The sequence below is a fragment of the Parambassis ranga genome, chromosome 21, assembly GCF_900634625.1.
Source record: "Parambassis ranga chromosome 21, fParRan2.1, whole genome shotgun sequence".
NCBI lineage: Eukaryota > Metazoa > Chordata > Actinopteri > Ambassidae > Parambassis > Parambassis ranga.
This window is the reverse complement of record NC_041041.1, coordinates 8,688,955-8,706,357: the sequence shown is the minus strand read 5'-3', so window position 1 is coordinate 8,706,357 and position 17,403 is coordinate 8,688,955. Positions and strand designations below refer to the sequence as shown.

At 39.8% G+C, this 17,403-nt stretch overlaps 1 protein-coding gene across 1 annotated transcript in view; it reads right to left on the bottom strand.

Moving 5' to 3' along the window:
* Positions 1–17,403, bottom strand: part of cps1 (carbamoyl-phosphate synthase 1, mitochondrial) — a 39,490-nt gene that overhangs the window by 12,112 nt on the left and 9,975 nt on the right. The window contains exons 21-31 of the mRNA XM_028393174.1: positions 17,054–17,172; positions 13,242–13,383; positions 12,150–12,215; positions 11,966–12,029; positions 11,623–11,804; positions 9,106–9,300; positions 7,190–7,257; positions 4,956–5,031; positions 3,978–4,055; positions 2,289–2,396; positions 29–118 (exon numbers count right to left, since the gene is read on the bottom strand). Of these exons, the coding sequence (XP_028248975.1) occupies positions 29–118; positions 2,289–2,396; positions 3,978–4,055; positions 4,956–5,031; positions 7,190–7,257; positions 9,106–9,300; positions 11,623–11,804; positions 11,966–12,029; positions 12,150–12,215; positions 13,242–13,383; positions 17,054–17,172 (1,188 nt within the window). The remainder of the gene's footprint in view (positions 1–28; positions 119–2,288; positions 2,397–3,977; positions 4,056–4,955; positions 5,032–7,189; positions 7,258–9,105; positions 9,301–11,622; positions 11,805–11,965; positions 12,030–12,149; positions 12,216–13,241; positions 13,384–17,053; positions 17,173–17,403) is intronic.

Sequence of the window (17,403 nt, the reverse complement as noted above, 5' to 3'; positions counted from 1 at the left end):
TAGTCATACCCTGGGAAATATTACCTACCATGACATCATTGCCTTTAACCAGAAATTGAGTGTTAAAAGGCCCCGAAATTTCAAATGCTTGTGCAATTTTCCGGGTGGCAATTTTAACCTGAAAGCAACAGAAAAAGAGCACACTCAGAATAAATATGAGGCAGTCTTAAAGCATTTCATACACAGGTGGAAAACGTCATCTTTGTTTTAAATGCAGGCATAGCATATGAGTCAAACTGCTTGTTTCCTATGTAAAGTCTGCGGCAGTAATGCCTTTACGTTGTCAAGTACAATTGAAAAGGTTTGAATCAGTACGGATGCTTTCCATTCTGCTCATTTATACATTCCCCATGACCCAGAAATTGTTCTTCCTTCTATCCAACGTTAAGGATTTGTTAAATGCATCACAGAGGAGATGAAAAGTGAGGAAGCTCTCAGGCGAGCATTAAATGAGGAAATACACGTGTATCCCCCAATAACCTGGCCTTTGATTGGACTCTGTTAGCTATCAGCTCAGACTAATCAGCCTACTGTGGAAACAGATTCACTACATATATTGCTGCAGGGTTTGTAATACTGCATGCAAAACAGCCATAGAGACAGGAGTGGCAGTATGAACCGTGGTTCCAACATTATGAGATGTGAAAGCAGGCAGAGGGCAGAAAGTGACTGCAAGCTTATGAGAGGTTAAAATGAAAACTTGATTTTGTGCCTGAAACTGCAGGACTTGCTGTAAGTAATGAGTGGAAAATGTCCATGACCCCAAGATGGGTCTCTGCCTGTTAACTCAGAGCATGTAACTGGCTATTAGCTGGTCAGAGCCATGAGTTTTATGAAGATGGCTTCTGCACTGAAACTGAAAACAACTCGCAGTTAATGTGCCGCCATGACTGTTTCACCTTAAATGGCTACAAGTTTATTAGGTTCTATGAGTTAACTTCAGAAATTGTGACAACTAATACGAGAGCAGGGAAATTCGTTACATTCTAACCCTTGGAACTTTGCAGGGAGAAAAATAAATGGGCATGCAGAGTCTGTCTTCATGATCCTGTGTGGCTGATCAATAACTCTGATATGAACTGATTAAAACCTTTATTAAAACAGCGTGCCAGGAGTGGAGCTTTGAAAATCAATTCATGAAACAACCAAGACAGACACATGTCACTGCGTGAATGGATTGTCATTTATACTAATGTTATGGATACAATAACCACAGATGTATAAAACTCTGCCCTTTCAATCTCGGTCAGCTGTTAGCATCCCCATTTGTCCTAGCTGCCGTTTAAGGAAATACGTGTTTTGTTTGCCACCCAGAGGTGACTGAGGTTAAAAAAATATTACAGGTGTGTAGCATGCAAAATCGCCTCCAACAATGAAAAACTGTCTAACAAACAGCAGGATTTAAACTGTATTCACTCTATATAAGCTTTAATGACATTGTCTGCCTCCCGGCACTGTGCTAGACTATTTGCAAATACAAAACCCCTAAATAAAAACACTTATTAACATTCAACCTGAGCTTGAAAGGAACTGACTACCTGTGGTCTGTCAAAAATATTTAGGCTACAGATTAGATTCAGAAAATGCATTGCTGTTTATATTTACTTCTCCTCCCTCTCTCTTCTGATGAAATGATAATAACAATATGTGTGCGAAAGGTGACCTTAAGTGTCAATGAAAGGTGGCATTAAATAGACAGTATTATTTGTGTTGTTTGTCTAAACAAGAGTAAAACAGACAGCAACAAACATCTTAGCGCAAACTCATATCACAATTTTAAACTTGAATTTTAGTCATATTTTCAGATGGAACTGTAGTCTGATCATTGAAGTCCAATGATTGTCTCTGTTTTTACAGTTTTTAGGAAATGCATACCAAACTTGCCAGCTTATTTGAGATGCTGTGTGAAAAGGAAATGATGCCAGAGGGACGCGTTTGGTGTATGCTTCATCTGTAGGTCTTTGCATTAGCCAAATGAAATGCATCTTATTTTGTGTATTGTTTTACAAACCAGTGTTTTTTGTATGTCCTTTCTATTCCCCCAGCTCCAAAATTGTTCCCTCTAGCATCATATAGGACTTTTCCAATCTTTTACTGCACACCAAGGACATTAAATTGTAGGACATAAACACACTACATCTCCAGATTGATGCTACACAGCCAGGGATTTCTCACTGGGCAGCTCATCTAGCTCACACACTCAACGGGAGGAGATTAGACAAGAAATAGAAGTACAGAGATGCATAATAAAAAGCAACTTATGTAAACTTAAGTGTAACTTAACTGACCTTTTCTAGTGCCCCCTGGCTAATGGTCTGGGTTGGCAGCATTAGAGTGGCATCCCCTGAGTGGACACCAGCGTCTTCCACATGCTCGGTAATGGCATGGACTAGAACCTGGACACACACACAATGTTTATGAGAACTAGAATATATTTACATGCAGGTCACAGCTTATAATAGATAATAAAAATTCCTTCTCAAGGCAAGTCATCCTTTCATAGCCTTGGTCTGTTGACCAGGAGAAAGTTTCTGACCCAGAGGCGGATGGCCTCCAGACTATAGAACTGCACATCCCAACCAGTTTAAGAACAGTCAAAACTAATTCAAACTGTTGGGTTCAAAAGTTTGTAGACAAAGCCCTGTATTTGTAAAAAAAAAAAGCCTGTGTGAAATATAATGTATGTGGCAGTGCAGTGTCAAAAGAATGACTTCCTACATTTCACCCAAAGGAAATAAGATGAGTATCACCAAGCAACTCTGTGTAAGTGTCTGTAAATGAGCCGCTGTGTCATTAGCTCATTTAAACTGCTGCTAACCACAGCATTCATTAGCACTCTTCAGATAGAGTCTGTAATTAATACGTATTATCTCTGACTTTTTCCACTCTCCCACACGTATACCCCCCAATCACACACGCACGCACACACAGCCCAGCTACGAGTAATGAGGGCTGTTTGGTATTCAATGAATGGACAGCTTGTTAATATGATACTGAAGATAAGGGAGGGGCTGTATTCAGAGAGGGCAGAGTGAGGAAAATCTACCATACAACTGGATAGTCCACGTTTCAAACTGACACCCTTGAAATGACTCTCACAGTCTAAACAAAAGAAATACAGACAGGGTGCTGAGGACAAGTGCCACAGTGGCCACTGTAACTTATACTGCAGACATTTTCAAATGTCTAACCAGTTTAATGTGAAGCAAATTTATATGGAACATAAAGAATTGGTGTGTTTCCAGTAGTCAATCATGATTTTGTCTATTGGGAAATGATTACCTGTTTTGATAGAAATTGATAGAATAATTGATAGAATAATCTACCTACAGCATTATCTATACTAAAATACACACACACAGTATTGAGAAGTAAATTCTCTTGGATTTTTTTTAGGTGTCATTAAATGATCATCCATTGGCCTGTTTTTGTTTCAGGAGATGCTGTTCAACCTACATTTGTATTCTAAGTCAGTCAGTGTCAAATCTGTGCTGCCTGTCAGTCAGACATTAAATCAGTTTGTTGAACAGAATCATTTCAGTGTGCATTAAACTGATCTAAAGAAACATTCATTTAGTTCCACCACATTTGTGCGTTTTGGTTTTAACGTGTTCCATCCTCCTCATCAGATCTGATCTGCATTGTGTAGATTTTTTTTACGCTGAAGATAAATGAGGTAACTTCCCCTTTTATTCTTCTTCTAGGCTCAATATCTGTCACAGTTGCAGAGATGAATAGACATAATAGTATTATACTTGAAAATGTGGTGTGCAGGTTTCAATAATAATGTTTGCCTAATAATGTTGTCCAGACTGCAGAATTATGTTAAGCAGAGAATGAAGTCTGTTATGAAATCTCACTAAGTTCTTCCGCATCATGTGATTTTTGCCAGTAAAACATGTATGAAGTATATGCTCTATATTTAGCCTTCACAGAGACATACATACATTTATATTAGAGAGCATGATAAGCCTCACCTTTCCATCCTTAGACACGGCATCCACCTCTACCTCCCTCGCACCATGTATGAACTTGGTGATGACCACTGGATGCTCCTGGAGGAAAGAAAGGAAGGTTATTCTACAGATTCAGATCATTGATTGATCTGACCACCAATCATTTTTACAACAAAGTAACTGACCAACAAGCAAATTAAACATTGGGTTTAGCTTCGTCTTTGGTCTCTACTGACTCCTAAGGGAAGATACAGCCACGTAAAATGGCTCGGTGATGGGGGCCTCATGTTTTCCTCACCACGTTTTCACATTCACAGTGCTCACATATAAACAGATCATGTCTTTTTTGCTTGGATACAATCAGACAGCTACAGTATCTTAAAGATATGGCTACAGCAACAAAGTTTGTTACCTAATTTAGATATTGCTGTATGCCAAAAACACCAAACACCTCATTGTCCAGCTAAATTAGACATACAATACAAAAGTCTTCATTTACTTGAAGTTTAAAAAAAATCAATTAAAAAACTTATTATTTATTTATTATTTATTTTGTACCTGGCTGTACACATTAAGTCTAAAGACATTGGAGTCTGTAGGGATTGACTTGTTTTTTAAGTGAGCCCCTAGAGGCTGCAGGATAAACTGCAAGAAGTTAGTCTCAGTCACTTTTTTTAGTGCCATTGTCACACATCTGTAAGCATTGTCGGTGGGTACATTTCCTCACCCCCACCCCCTAATTGGTGCGCATGCCTCTAGCCCTACATTAAAGCCCTTGAAGGAGCCAACTGCCCCAGGAAACCACCTGGGTGTTCAGTGAAGTAGACACAGACAGCTGATAGCATTATTTCACTGAAAACTAGGGAGAATAGTACACAAGAGAGGTCATATACCCTCATGATAATTCAAGATGGTGAAAAGGGGGTGAGACATTAAGGAGAGAGTTCAGCATTATGTCTTCAACATGTGCAGCTGTGTACACACAAGAGCTGATCTCACCTGGGACACCAGCGTAGCCTCCTCCAAGAAGCGTTTCATCTCCTCTTCTCCATATACAACATTCATTGCAGAGCCACTGGTGAGATGGAAGCAGAAGAGAGATAGAGGGGGAGAAATCAGCAGGGCACAGGAGAGGAAGAGAGGCAAGCAAACAGGAGAACATACAAGCTTCAAATGATTGTTCAAAACACTCATTATCTCTCCATTGCATCACTATTACCATCGGGAACAAGGTCTGGAAACAGTCAGAATAAGGAGGGAGAGAGAGAGAACGGGAGAAGAACATCTATTTAGGTCGTAAAGCACTCCAGGCTCTTAAAAACTTCATCATTAAAAAAACAACAGATTTAGGCTAGTTTTGTTGTGCTTGTTGTTTTTGATTTGCAACTGCTAGCTGGGCTATCCTCCCATTTGAAAAGGAGGGGTCTACAGAAAGAGGACAGAGCGAGGCCACAGGCTGGGGTCAGAGCTTTATTCCTGAGCTGTCTGTGGCCTGGAGGCAGACATATGTCCAAACCCTGGATGAATACTGACCCTTCATTTGAGCACCAGCAAGAGACAATTCATAATGCATTTAAATGAAGGCATAACATTGACTCGGATGGCACTACGTTTGGGATCAGAACTGTCAAACACTCTTTGAGAAACAGTGTGATGCTTGTTTTATGCCTGTAGCGAGCTACAATTGGAAGCCTCAACATCATGACTGAGCACTTGAAGAAGCATTATGAAGGGAAGGGCCGTCAGACAAATACACTGGTTAGTTTAAAAGAGGGGGGAAATCACATACTGCTAATCAGAATGACATGAAAAAGTGGTCTTAACCATGCCTATTAAAAACGATGGACCATTTTTCCATCAATGTATACAATAAGGAGAAAAACACAGGAGAGATATACCATTCCCAATCTATTGCAGTTGGTTGATGTTGGCAGAGAATGGCATTCTGCTTATATAACCTATAGGCAGCTCCCACAAATATCCCCAGTAAAGGAAGTTTTGGCAGATCCGGCATTAAACAGATGTTAAATGGGGTTTAGATATTAAACAATTGGTAGATTTTTTTGTTTTTTGATAAAGTAAGAACGTTTTTCCTGCTTTTCCTTATTGCTTGAACAGTGCTCACCCACACAGATATATGCCTTCACACTGACAGAAACGCCTCAGAACTACTTTGCATTTGTACTTTTGTCTTGTAAACAACAGCTTGTAAACAGTGGGGAAATGATACAGTGTCTGAATGTTTATGGACTAACATTTTAAAACCTCTTCTTATAAAGAAGTGACCTCAGAGCTGCATTGTAGTGCTAACAGCAGTGGGATATCACTGCAATAATAATGTTTTAATAACTTAAAGGAATGCAGGTATGCAAATTAGATGATTGTGTGTGTGTGTGTGTGTGTATTGTAGATCTGACAAATAAAAGTGTGCATATGTCGAGCCGAGAAGAGCATTCAAAAAATATTACCAAGCACGTCAGAGGGGAGAAGTGAAGGAGCTGTGGGGCTTGTAAAGATCAGAGAGGGTTCATTCTACACTGATGCGGAAGAGGAGCTTCTCCTTAAACACCATTCAACACTAGTCAGTATTAACTAGATGAGTATTAACTATTATATTATTAATAATGTGATTACAGTTCTTTTAACATCCAGTGAATTCCTTCAGCGAATTCAATTGCTTTGATATTTGGTGGTTTTAAATGCTACTGAGAGTTTCCCCCGGCTTCACGCGGTGCTTAGACGGATCCCTTTCAAAACAACATCACGGCTTGAATATAAAAACATAAAAAGTCTGAAACTCCTTTGTACAACAAGTTTTCAGTGTCACCAGCAGCCCTGCTGAATCCAGGGTGTTATCATGACACCTGCTGGACAAAAGTCTCACTGCATGATGAAAGGACCATGGTGTGTGTAAAAATTTTTTTTTTTAAATCCATTTACCAGTGAGCTTGTAAATTAGCAATTAAGAAATTCCCCTAATTTTTCCTTGTATGCTTCCGCCAACAAGGGCTGCATTATATTACTTGTTATCATTTCAGAAACATGGAATTTTTTAATAATTATTTTTTCCTTTTAATTTTTTGCTTCTAAATCTGCCCAAATGATATAAAAGGTATTTAATAGTTAATCCATTAGTGTGTAGTAAATCTGCTGATATGTTTATGATGAAGACACTACTGATACGATAAGACTTAATAAGACAGGCTTCCAAAGTCTGTTGGCCGGCAACTCACCTGAGAACATACGAGGGTCTCAGCAGACAGGGATAGCCCACCTGGTTGGCAAAGGCAAAGGCATCCTCCTGTGAAGGAAGAAAAAAAGGCGCATCATGTTTTTGTTTTTTAAGTTATGACAGATATTCTCCACAATTATGTGACAGTTTGAAGCCCCCACCAAAAAAAATCACATATGCTAACATCCTGTAACATCACATTCAGCTTGAATGTGACCAGCAGTTTGGTCTTTTTCTGGAGGGGCTGAAATATTTGAGTAATAAAATACAGCAGAAATAAAGGTAAATGTAGAAAAACTAATGTAACCAATGCAACTCTGGTAATTTGTTGTATATTCTACGTATGTTACAAATGTGTTCTTTGTGTAGGATATATAGTAAAAAAACACTGGTTTATTCATAATATTATTATGAACATTTTTCATTCAGTTTAAAATGGTAAAAAGTTTATTGATGAAAGTTCATATAAATCTTTCAAGTTTTTTAATGAATATTTCAAATTAATAGCTAAGCACATACGATTATGTTGTTGTTATGTTTAGAAGTAACTGAGAACAGGTAGGACCCTAAAAATGTAAATACATTTCACAAATTAACATTTATGCCATGTAATTAGATTTTTTTTAAATTGTTAATAATAAGTGTGTTTGTTTGTTCTATTATAGGCTGTATAAAAGGAGTGCATGTAGCCATTGTAACATCACTTACAGGTTAGGATATGCCTACACAATAGTGACAATTATTTGACTTAATAAAGTTTTATCATTATTTTACTCAGTATATGAAAATGTTTAATGTTCACCATGCTATACTGAAGACTTGGAACTAGCAAGTGGAACTATGAACTTGTGATGGTTGCAGTAGAACTTCTGTATAATGAGAGGTCTTTTTGCCACCAAAGAAAGACGACCCCTGCTGGTAGAAAAAAAAATGGCTGTTTTACAGCATATCTGTAATGGCTTCAATTTCCAGTCCTGGAAGCTTCATCTTCTCCGTCACACAGTCTACTGTGAGGTAGTTGGTAGTGAGGCCCATTTTGCTTCATCTCAATTCAGCCACACACATTTTAAAAAGCCTGAGGAATAAAAAGGGGGCACTTCCAGGTCTGCCGTGAACAGGACACATCAAAGGAGTGTAAGAGAGAATGTGAGCACTCCACAAGTTAAAAAAGTGGCGCTTCAGTTCATCCCCATTTCTTTTCAGTTACATGAGGAGTGAAAAAAGGAGCAGGAGTTGTGGATGGAGTTTTGTGGTGGTAGGAAAGGCTGCATGTCCTCCTCCTCATCATCATCATCATCATTATCATCATTGCTCTTTCTCCCTTCTCCATCTCTGTGCAGGTCCAGGCTTTTTCTCTCTATCATTACCCACTGCTCACTCTCCAGGTGAAGAACCATTTACAAACACAAAATAGCTTCTCGGAGACGCATGAATCGTCTCCCCACGGCTCTGCTGGAGTTATTCCAGCCCATTAAAAAACAAACTGTTTCTTCGAGAATGGCTCGGAAATAGAATATGTAGGTAGACTCTTGAGAGATAGAGAATTGTATCTTTGTGTGTACTAGATAATCGCTCCTCAGTGGTAACTGAATACATGTGCAGTGGTAATGGAGGAGGAATATTTCAGCACTGATTGCAGACATATTTCAGGGCTCCACATGTTCTACCAGAGAGTCTCAGGTAGGTAGGTAGATAGATAGATAGATAGATACTTTATTGATCTCTGAGGGCAAATTCATTCAGCTGGGAGCCAAATGCAAGAAGAAAAAGCACTAAATAAGATGTGAAGAGTTTTTCAAAATATTAAAAACAATATTTTCTAATTAATGCTCCTGTGCTGCCTCACATCACTCAAAAATACACAAAATATTGTGCTAATAGTTATCATTCATTCATTATGTGTGCATTTCCTCTCACCAGGGAACTGAGGGCTTTCCAGGGGGCTTGGGCCACCTCGAGGTCATCTAGAATACCGGAGAAGATGGAGCGCTCCTCGGCTCGGTCGATCTGCAGGGGGCTTGTACCCAGAATCTTCACCCCATTTAGGTGCAAGGGCACAGCCAGGTTGTTTGGAATCTGACCCCCCACTGACACAATGCTGCCAGAGCAACCCTGGAGAGGAGAGGAAAGGAAAAGAAAAAGAATATATAACATCAGGGAGAACAAAGGAGAGTCACAGGGAGGAAGGACGGGAGGAGAGATGCCTCCCTACTGACCCATCAGCCAAGATCTATGAGAGCTGTGGCCACCTCCAATCACTCTGACCACTGATCACACAGTGAAAATATGAGACAACACAAACAGTTGATCTCTGTCATGCCATGGGTTTAGTTATCAACAGGGAAGGTGTGTGTGTATGCCCCTTTTAATAACAGCAGGCAGCCCCTCTTCCTGTCTAGCTGATCCAAGGGGGATGGTGTTTCCATGGTGATGCCAGGTTGTATCTCTTCATTATTCATGGGCCTCCTCTCCTGCTCCTGTCCAGGGTTTATCTCCATGCTCTAATGCCGTATTTATCACACAAACATATAAGGCAAGAGAGGGACTGTAGCTGTGTGAAAGAGGGGATTGATGGTAATGCTATCTCCCCGAACAAACAAACACTTAATCACACTCTGATCCCATCGCGACTTTAACTGGATTACAATTCCTCTGCAAGGGAAACTCAGCGGACGCAATATAAATACACAGGCGCCAACAAATGGGGACAGAAAATATCAGGAAGATGGTGCCCTTGTACATGTTTACACATCATCAGGGTCAGCTGGACTCCACACACAATGTATCCTAAATTTACTTCCACTGGTCAAGGAAGACGACAACAGCAGCAACGACATCATCACTGTCAAAACAGCAACAACACTGTTACCCTCTAACTACAGGCATATAGTTAGAGGGCTTAGGAGGCCCCTCTAAAAATGTAACCCATGTAGTGGTTCAAGCTGGATGTTCTTTTGTCTTTGGTTGGAGGAGGACACACATTGCTAAAGAAAGCAGCTCTGGAACTCTGCTCTGGTCTCAAAAATCCCAAAAACTTTTACACAATGAGCTGAATCTCCCTCAAAATCTGGTCCGAGACTGACAGCATCAAGACTGTAGTTTATAATTTACCTGGATTTTCTAGGGCTGCGCCATATTGAATTTTTGCTGATATTTACTCTGGCAACATTGTGCATTTGTGAAAGTACTGATATATTTACCAGTTTCTAGTAGCCTACTGGTTTCCACATAATTGGAGAGAACAACAAGCTTTAGTTGGTGAGCAACAATTTCAATGCTCACCAACATACTGATGACACCATACAGTCAACATCTCTGCAGTATGTCCATCTTATACTTCAAATGACCCAAATCAGAAACCCCACAAACTCTAACTCCAGGCTTGACTTAAAAAGACTGCATATAGATATACCTGCACATTAAAAGGCCACATACAGATTACAGAATACAATCTGCCATGTAATCAGTTTATAGAGAAGTATGCAAGCAGTTTCCTCTCAGTTGCTGTAAATAATATCAGCTTTTTAACATTTACCCTTACAAAGTAAAATGACCCAAAAGTGTCACAATAATATAAAATGACCTCCTAATAATATATTTACCCTAAAACTATTTTGCTAGTAGAGCTGCAAGAACTATGAGTGTAACAGAGAGGTCAGAGAAAGACTTTAAAAATCTGCACACCTGTTACACACAGAAGCTCCTAAATCTTGCATGAGCCTATAATATTGCATAATAAATGTGCCAATTAAAAACCTAATTCAAAGTTGTTTTTTTTTACTTTCTTTTAGATGATAGTGTTTTCTTTAGCTGCATTTAAGGCCAGAAGCTGCACATTTAACCAGTGTCTGAATTTCTATAGAAATAAAACAGAATGGAGATGTTGGTCCTGTTTCATCCACGCCACTCTGAGCAGCGAGGGTATTTTTCCTCCTCTGGCTCTGTGGGAAGTTCATGGAAATAATTCAAAGTCATGCTGATAGCATTTGATTTCCACATCTTTTTTTTTTTATCAATAAAGAATTCATCTTGAGCAGTGCAGTTATGCCAAAACATGTCACAAAGCTTCAAGTTTGAGAAGTTATTATGCCATTATGTGTGTGCCTGTGTGCCAGTCTCACATTAATAAATCTATCTGCCTGTAATACTGGGCCAACACTCACAGGAATTCCACTTGTGTTGTCCAGCTTTGATATAGCTGTCAAGACTGATTTCATTATGTTTTTCGTCAATACAGCTCTGGCCAAATTGATCGCCATGCAAGATTTCAATCAGATTGTACTCAATACACATGAATTTAATTATTGATTTAACCCTGTAATAGACTGTTGACCTCCTCATTCCCATTCTCGTGCATGCCTGTATGCAGACATAGGCCCTGTGATGTACATCAGCATTCTGTATGAACGTGGTAATTAATGGTAGCGTCCTAACCTCCTGCTGGGTGATGTCCAAGATGCGTTCCAGGGTCAGCTCCTCGAAGTAAAGGCGGTCGCACTCGTCAAAGTCCGTGCTGACTGTCTCGGGGTTGTGGTTGACCACCACAGTCCTTTTGCCCATCTGTCTCAAGGCTCTGATGCTGGACACGGCACACCAGTCGAACTCCACGCTGCTGCCTGAAGGATGAAAAACCACAAATAAATCTGAGAGTGTTGAACACACAAACACTGTCGAAATGTATTTAAAGACCCATGTGTGAAATTTGATATAGTAATACATTTTGGGGGGAAAAGGGAATTAATTTAAAAAATGTAACCTAGAAAACAAAAACACTCACCAATGTGGTACGGTCCACAACCAAGAACCATAATTCCTTGGTCTTTAAAGTCTAGATCATGCTCCTGGTGAAGTGAATGATAAGACAAAATTATTTCTGTTTGTACACATGTGGACATTAGTAATATTTTTGGAAGTACATCTATGTCTGTATGTTATTTCCTCCATTATCAGAGGCCACATACCTGGCCGTGATAGGTGCAGTATAGGTAGTTGGTCATTGCAGGGTATTCTGCTGCCAAGGTGTCAATCTGTAAAAACAAACAAAGTTGTGGATTAAAAAACTTTTTTTTGTCTGTTCCACTGCTTCACATCCCTCATTTTTTCCAGTCAAAAATGTATTAATCTTAGCAGAAACCTGATTAAGACAGACATTTATGAAGGAAATTTCTCCATCGTCATTGACTGATACTAGTGTAACAGGTCTTTGAAATATTATTATGTATGTATGTAACAGTTGTGAAGTTTCCCCCATGGACAGTGGGAACTGGCGCCACCTGTTGGCGCTTTGCTCCATGCTGTCTGCGTGGTAAGCTGTACGGTAATGAGCTCTGCTAGCTCATTGTTTTTCATTTCTGCTGTGGTAACTTAACGTTTTCAAAAGTAGCCAGAGATGTGCAATGTCATTTACCTTTTTGTTTGTTTAAGTACACCACATAGTGGGAGAATCGTTAGCCTAAATGCTACGATAGCTGCTAATTTTGAGTTTTGTGTTGTAATGTGTGTGTGTGTTCGTCGCAGAGCTCATTGCATTCCTGCGTGTGTGAAGTTGTGTTCCTCCTTGTACAATAAATGGCGAGCTGAGCCAAAGAAGCCGATTTCGTTTTGTCCTTTCATTAAAGAAAAACACAAGAGATAAGACCAGTACACTGGGAGTTGCATTTCTTTGCCCAGAAACCCTGATAGGTCTCACTTAATAACACACTCATCAAAACAATGCCTCTCAATGGTTCATAGGAGTATGCATAGGAGCACATTTCAGGCAGTTTGTAGTGACTTTATGTAGTGAAGTTCTTTGTGGGCCCATACTTAGGGTGCAATATACTAATTCAGGAAGCTGCAAGGTTCCTTAAAACATGCGTTTTGGCTGGATGGTGCCTTATTCGACGTGTTTCTATTTTGCTAGAGGAACCAGATTTGGTGTGTATTCATCTTACATGAGTGATAGCAGAATGCACCTGTAAAATGTGGAGGATGTCCATGAAGGGGGTTTCAAAAAGACCACTCTTTTTTACTTTTATAGTCTGTACTACACCGAGGATCCCAGTGGTACTCACCTGTTTGACCCAGGGTCTGATGCCGTGACTGAGCCTCAGCTCTCGGGCTGCTCTCTCACTGGAGCTGAGAATCTGACCGACCTGCTGGTCGGAAAATCCATCCTGCTTGGCCTTCAGCAGCAGATCTTTGGGCACAGTGTCACTGAAGAAGACAAGAAATAATAAAGATGATGCTTGTTCACCAGTATCCCTGAAATCTATACTACAAATGACCTCAACTGGTCCTATTGTAAAGCAAGTAGTTGCTACTAGCAACAGGAATTTAATATAAACTGTGTGTTTCTACTGAACAAACAACTACCAAACTAACTTCAAAGAAGTTGCAAATGCTAAATAGTGAAGATTTTCTGTTTTTATCGAACACTGTTGGCATGGAAACACATTATTCACTATGGAACAGAAAGCTTGTTCTTGGGGGACAAGGAACGCTTGAAAGCACATAAAAATTGGCACACATATCAGAGGCGCCGGAACATCAAATGTTTTATGGGTGTGAAGAACAAATGTAGCAAAATAACTTAGTGGTGCACCCCAAAATCCTCTTTATCACATATAAAAATAAGCACAGGCCGTAAAGGAGTCAGACCATTTCTTTACTTTTATCATATGTCTGTTAGTTTATAAAAAATATATCAACCAAAACCCGCAGTCATGATTAGCCTATATAAATACATATATGTGGCACTAAGTCCATCTAAAAGTTTTTTCTTTTGCCCCCGTCTCCCTTCATGTACCTGTGTCCATTGTGAGAAAATCCAGTCAGTGGGTAATGACTGGATCACTTACCCAGCTGTGTGGGCAGCAAGAAACAGCACACTCCAAAGCAATCAATAACAAATTGACGAACACCCTTCAGAGTTGCCAGAGCACTAGGTTGGCAAGTTCAGCCATTTAAAACTCATTTCATCAATAATGCTATGTGTTCAGTGTTGAGACCCTTTTTTTAAACATCCTGAGTCGTTCTGTGAAAGAGAAAGTCAAGGTTTATTGCAGAGAGAGAATATATGCGACAGACATCCAGAAGTGAATCAATGTGAATCAACTATGAAGATGCTGAAAGCCAAACTATTCTTATACCAGTGCCTGAACACATGATGAAAAAGATAATGATTTTATCTTTTAACTCCCACAAACAACGCAACATGCCAACTATTCTGATAATGTAGCATTACTTTAGGTAAAGGACAGGAAGAAATGCTTTCATCTGTTAAACCACAACCTGCTAACCTTAACCTTAAATTTGAACACGAACCAGTGAGCCGAATGCATTAAACCTTGAACCATAACTCTGTGACCTTCCTAACTCTAAGCCCTAACCCTAACCCTAACACAGAGCTAGGGATAGGTTCTCGGCTGTCGTAAGAGATAGAGCCTGAAGTGAGACATTTCCGTAATGGTCTCAGTAAGCCGAATGCAATGAACTTTGAACCACCACTCTGTGACCTTCCTAACTCTAACCCTTGTTTTGACCCCAACTCTAACCGTAATCCTAATCCTGAGCTAGCCTAGCCCTACTTTTATCCGTAACCCTTGTAAGTAAATTATTTATTTATGGTTGAATAAGGTTTTGTTGGTATATAAACTTAAAACAATGGCCAAAGGTGTTTTTTTTGTTTTTTTTACAAATTCATTAAATTCTAATGAACTTTTATCCTTGTACCACCTCATAGAATAACAAATGTGTGTGTTTTAACTTCACAGGGCTTTGCAGAAAAACAACAAACCACATAAACAGCAAAGAAAAAAGTCAGAATCAAAGGGTAAAATGCATTTTTAACCGAGAGCTTGGTTGTCTTGTGGGCAATTATTATGTCAAGAAATACCATTTAAAGCTTGAGTGAAATCGTTTGCATGCCATGGCAACAACATGGCAACACGTGTACACACACCATCACATGCAGGTGAAACATGAAGTTTGTGTGTATATTTGAATACAGAGAGAGGAAATGAGACTTCAAAAACACACGAGGACAGTCAAAGTACTTTACAAAACATGTTGTGTATGTTATTATGCCCAAAGTGAGACTATCTTGCAGGAATTGAAAAAATATCTGAGGGTTCTCTATCATCAGGCTTTTATGGTTAACAGTGCCATTAGATAGTTTTGATCATATGCAAACAGGCCAGAAATGAGGGATATCACAAATGTCCGTCCGACCATTTCTATACTGCTGCTGCTCTGCTAAAACCCAGATTGTGATTTCTCCTGGACACAGAGAGACACAGGTCTGTCACATGGTTTTCCTGGCAGAAGAAGACCCTCCTATAAACGGGTGGATCGCTAACATTATATTTAGAGCTAAAGATACTGAAAATGTCTGGCTGGAAAGGGGCTCGAACTATAAGCATGCAGACATGAGACCTTTAAATGCTTTGTCTTAAACATTAAGCAGCAGGTCCCACAAATGATCTTCATTTTCCTCTAATTTATCTTATTCAGTTATTATTGTTATGTAGTGCTGCAGTATGTTTTGCAACAACATGGTGAAAATAGTCAATGAGAAAAATAATGCTAACTGTAAAATCTCACTTTGTTTTCTTCTAATCATAATTATCCTTCAGTCCAAACCGCAGCAGCATTGTTATGCCCACACAGTCTTCTGTCCAGTGGAGCCTGAAGTCCACCTGTACTCAGCTCTACGCTCCATCAGTCTGACAGCAGCCTAATGTTCTGTGCCCATCCCAATGTCCCCCTGCTACAGAGGCAGTGCAGGCTACAGCAACCTTCAGTGTGTCAGCGTGTTGCACCGCGCGCCCGCCAGACGGCCAAATATTAATTATTAAACAGCAGAGTCAGAAGAAAGCAGCAGGAAGCCCGTGGCTGAGCCATGATAATTCACAGCGGCTTTGATTCGAGCTGTCCAGGTAAGAGCCGGAGGGCACAGAGAGAGAGGAAAAGGGAGAGGGGGGAGGCAGCTTGAGAGGATGTGAACCCTGAGAGAGGGAGAGGGAGACGTGAAGAGACTGGGGTGCATCTAATTTTGTAGTGAAGGATATTCAGTAAATTCTAGAAAGAACAAATTCCCTGGTTTTTAACATGTCTGTCCATTTCTAACCCCCACTCCACCACCTGTAGGTCCAAAAGGACAGAGGGAGTTTCAAAATATGGAGTGTGACAGACAGGAGTGCAAGCAAGCTGAAGTAAGCAGGAGAGAGTGGAAAAAATACACAGAACAAACTACAAATACAAATTATCCAGCAAAATTCTGCAAATATAATGGATATTTATGGACCCACACGCCTTGAACCGAGAGGGTGGAGCTGCAGAGAAGTCGAGGGATCAACTGATTAAAAAACCAAGGAGACTCTTGTAAATCAAGTAAGGAGTTTTTTTAACAAAAATGTTAAACCATTATTAATGCTAAGCTAATAATGCCTAATTTTGCAATCAGTGAGTGTGTTGTTTATTGTCACTTTGAAGATTGACCTTTTAGGTGAAACATTTCACCAAGACTTATTTTTAAAAATCTTGGTATGAAGGTTTGTTGGTATATAAACTTAAAACAATGGCCAAAGGTGTTTTTTACAAGGTCATTACATTGTGATGAGCTTTAATCCTTGTACCATTTAATCATATTTCACTAAAATATTATTAAGATATCTTAGAACAGGATTTATACCTGAGAGTGAGGTTTGAAAACACAAGCTGACACTAAAAGGTGGGGCCATATGTTTAACCATCGAAGAGAAGCTGAGTCAGGAAGACACACTATCTTGACTGTCACTTTGACTCACCATTATCATCACCATTAACCCACACAACACATTGACACAAGTGCACTTGATGGACCGGGTTTGTGTGTGTGTGTTACCTCTTGAAGTTTCCCAGGTGCTGCTCCAGCTTTGTTATCCTGTGAAGTTTGTGGAGGAACCACTTGTCTATGGCCGTCAGCTGATGGATCTGATCGACACTCATACCGTTATGAAGGGCCTGTAAGGTACATAAACAGACTCACTGTCATCATTCATGATCATTTTAGGATGCTGCAAGGACTCTCCAGAAGCAGAAATTGATCAGGTTCCTCCTGATTCTGCTGCACATAAATCATCCACTGAGATGGACACAAAACGACATCGCCACTTTTATCCATTCCTTCTTCTTCAAGGACTCCCTCAGGCAAAAAAAAAATAAAACATCGATTGAAAGAACACTATATTTCTT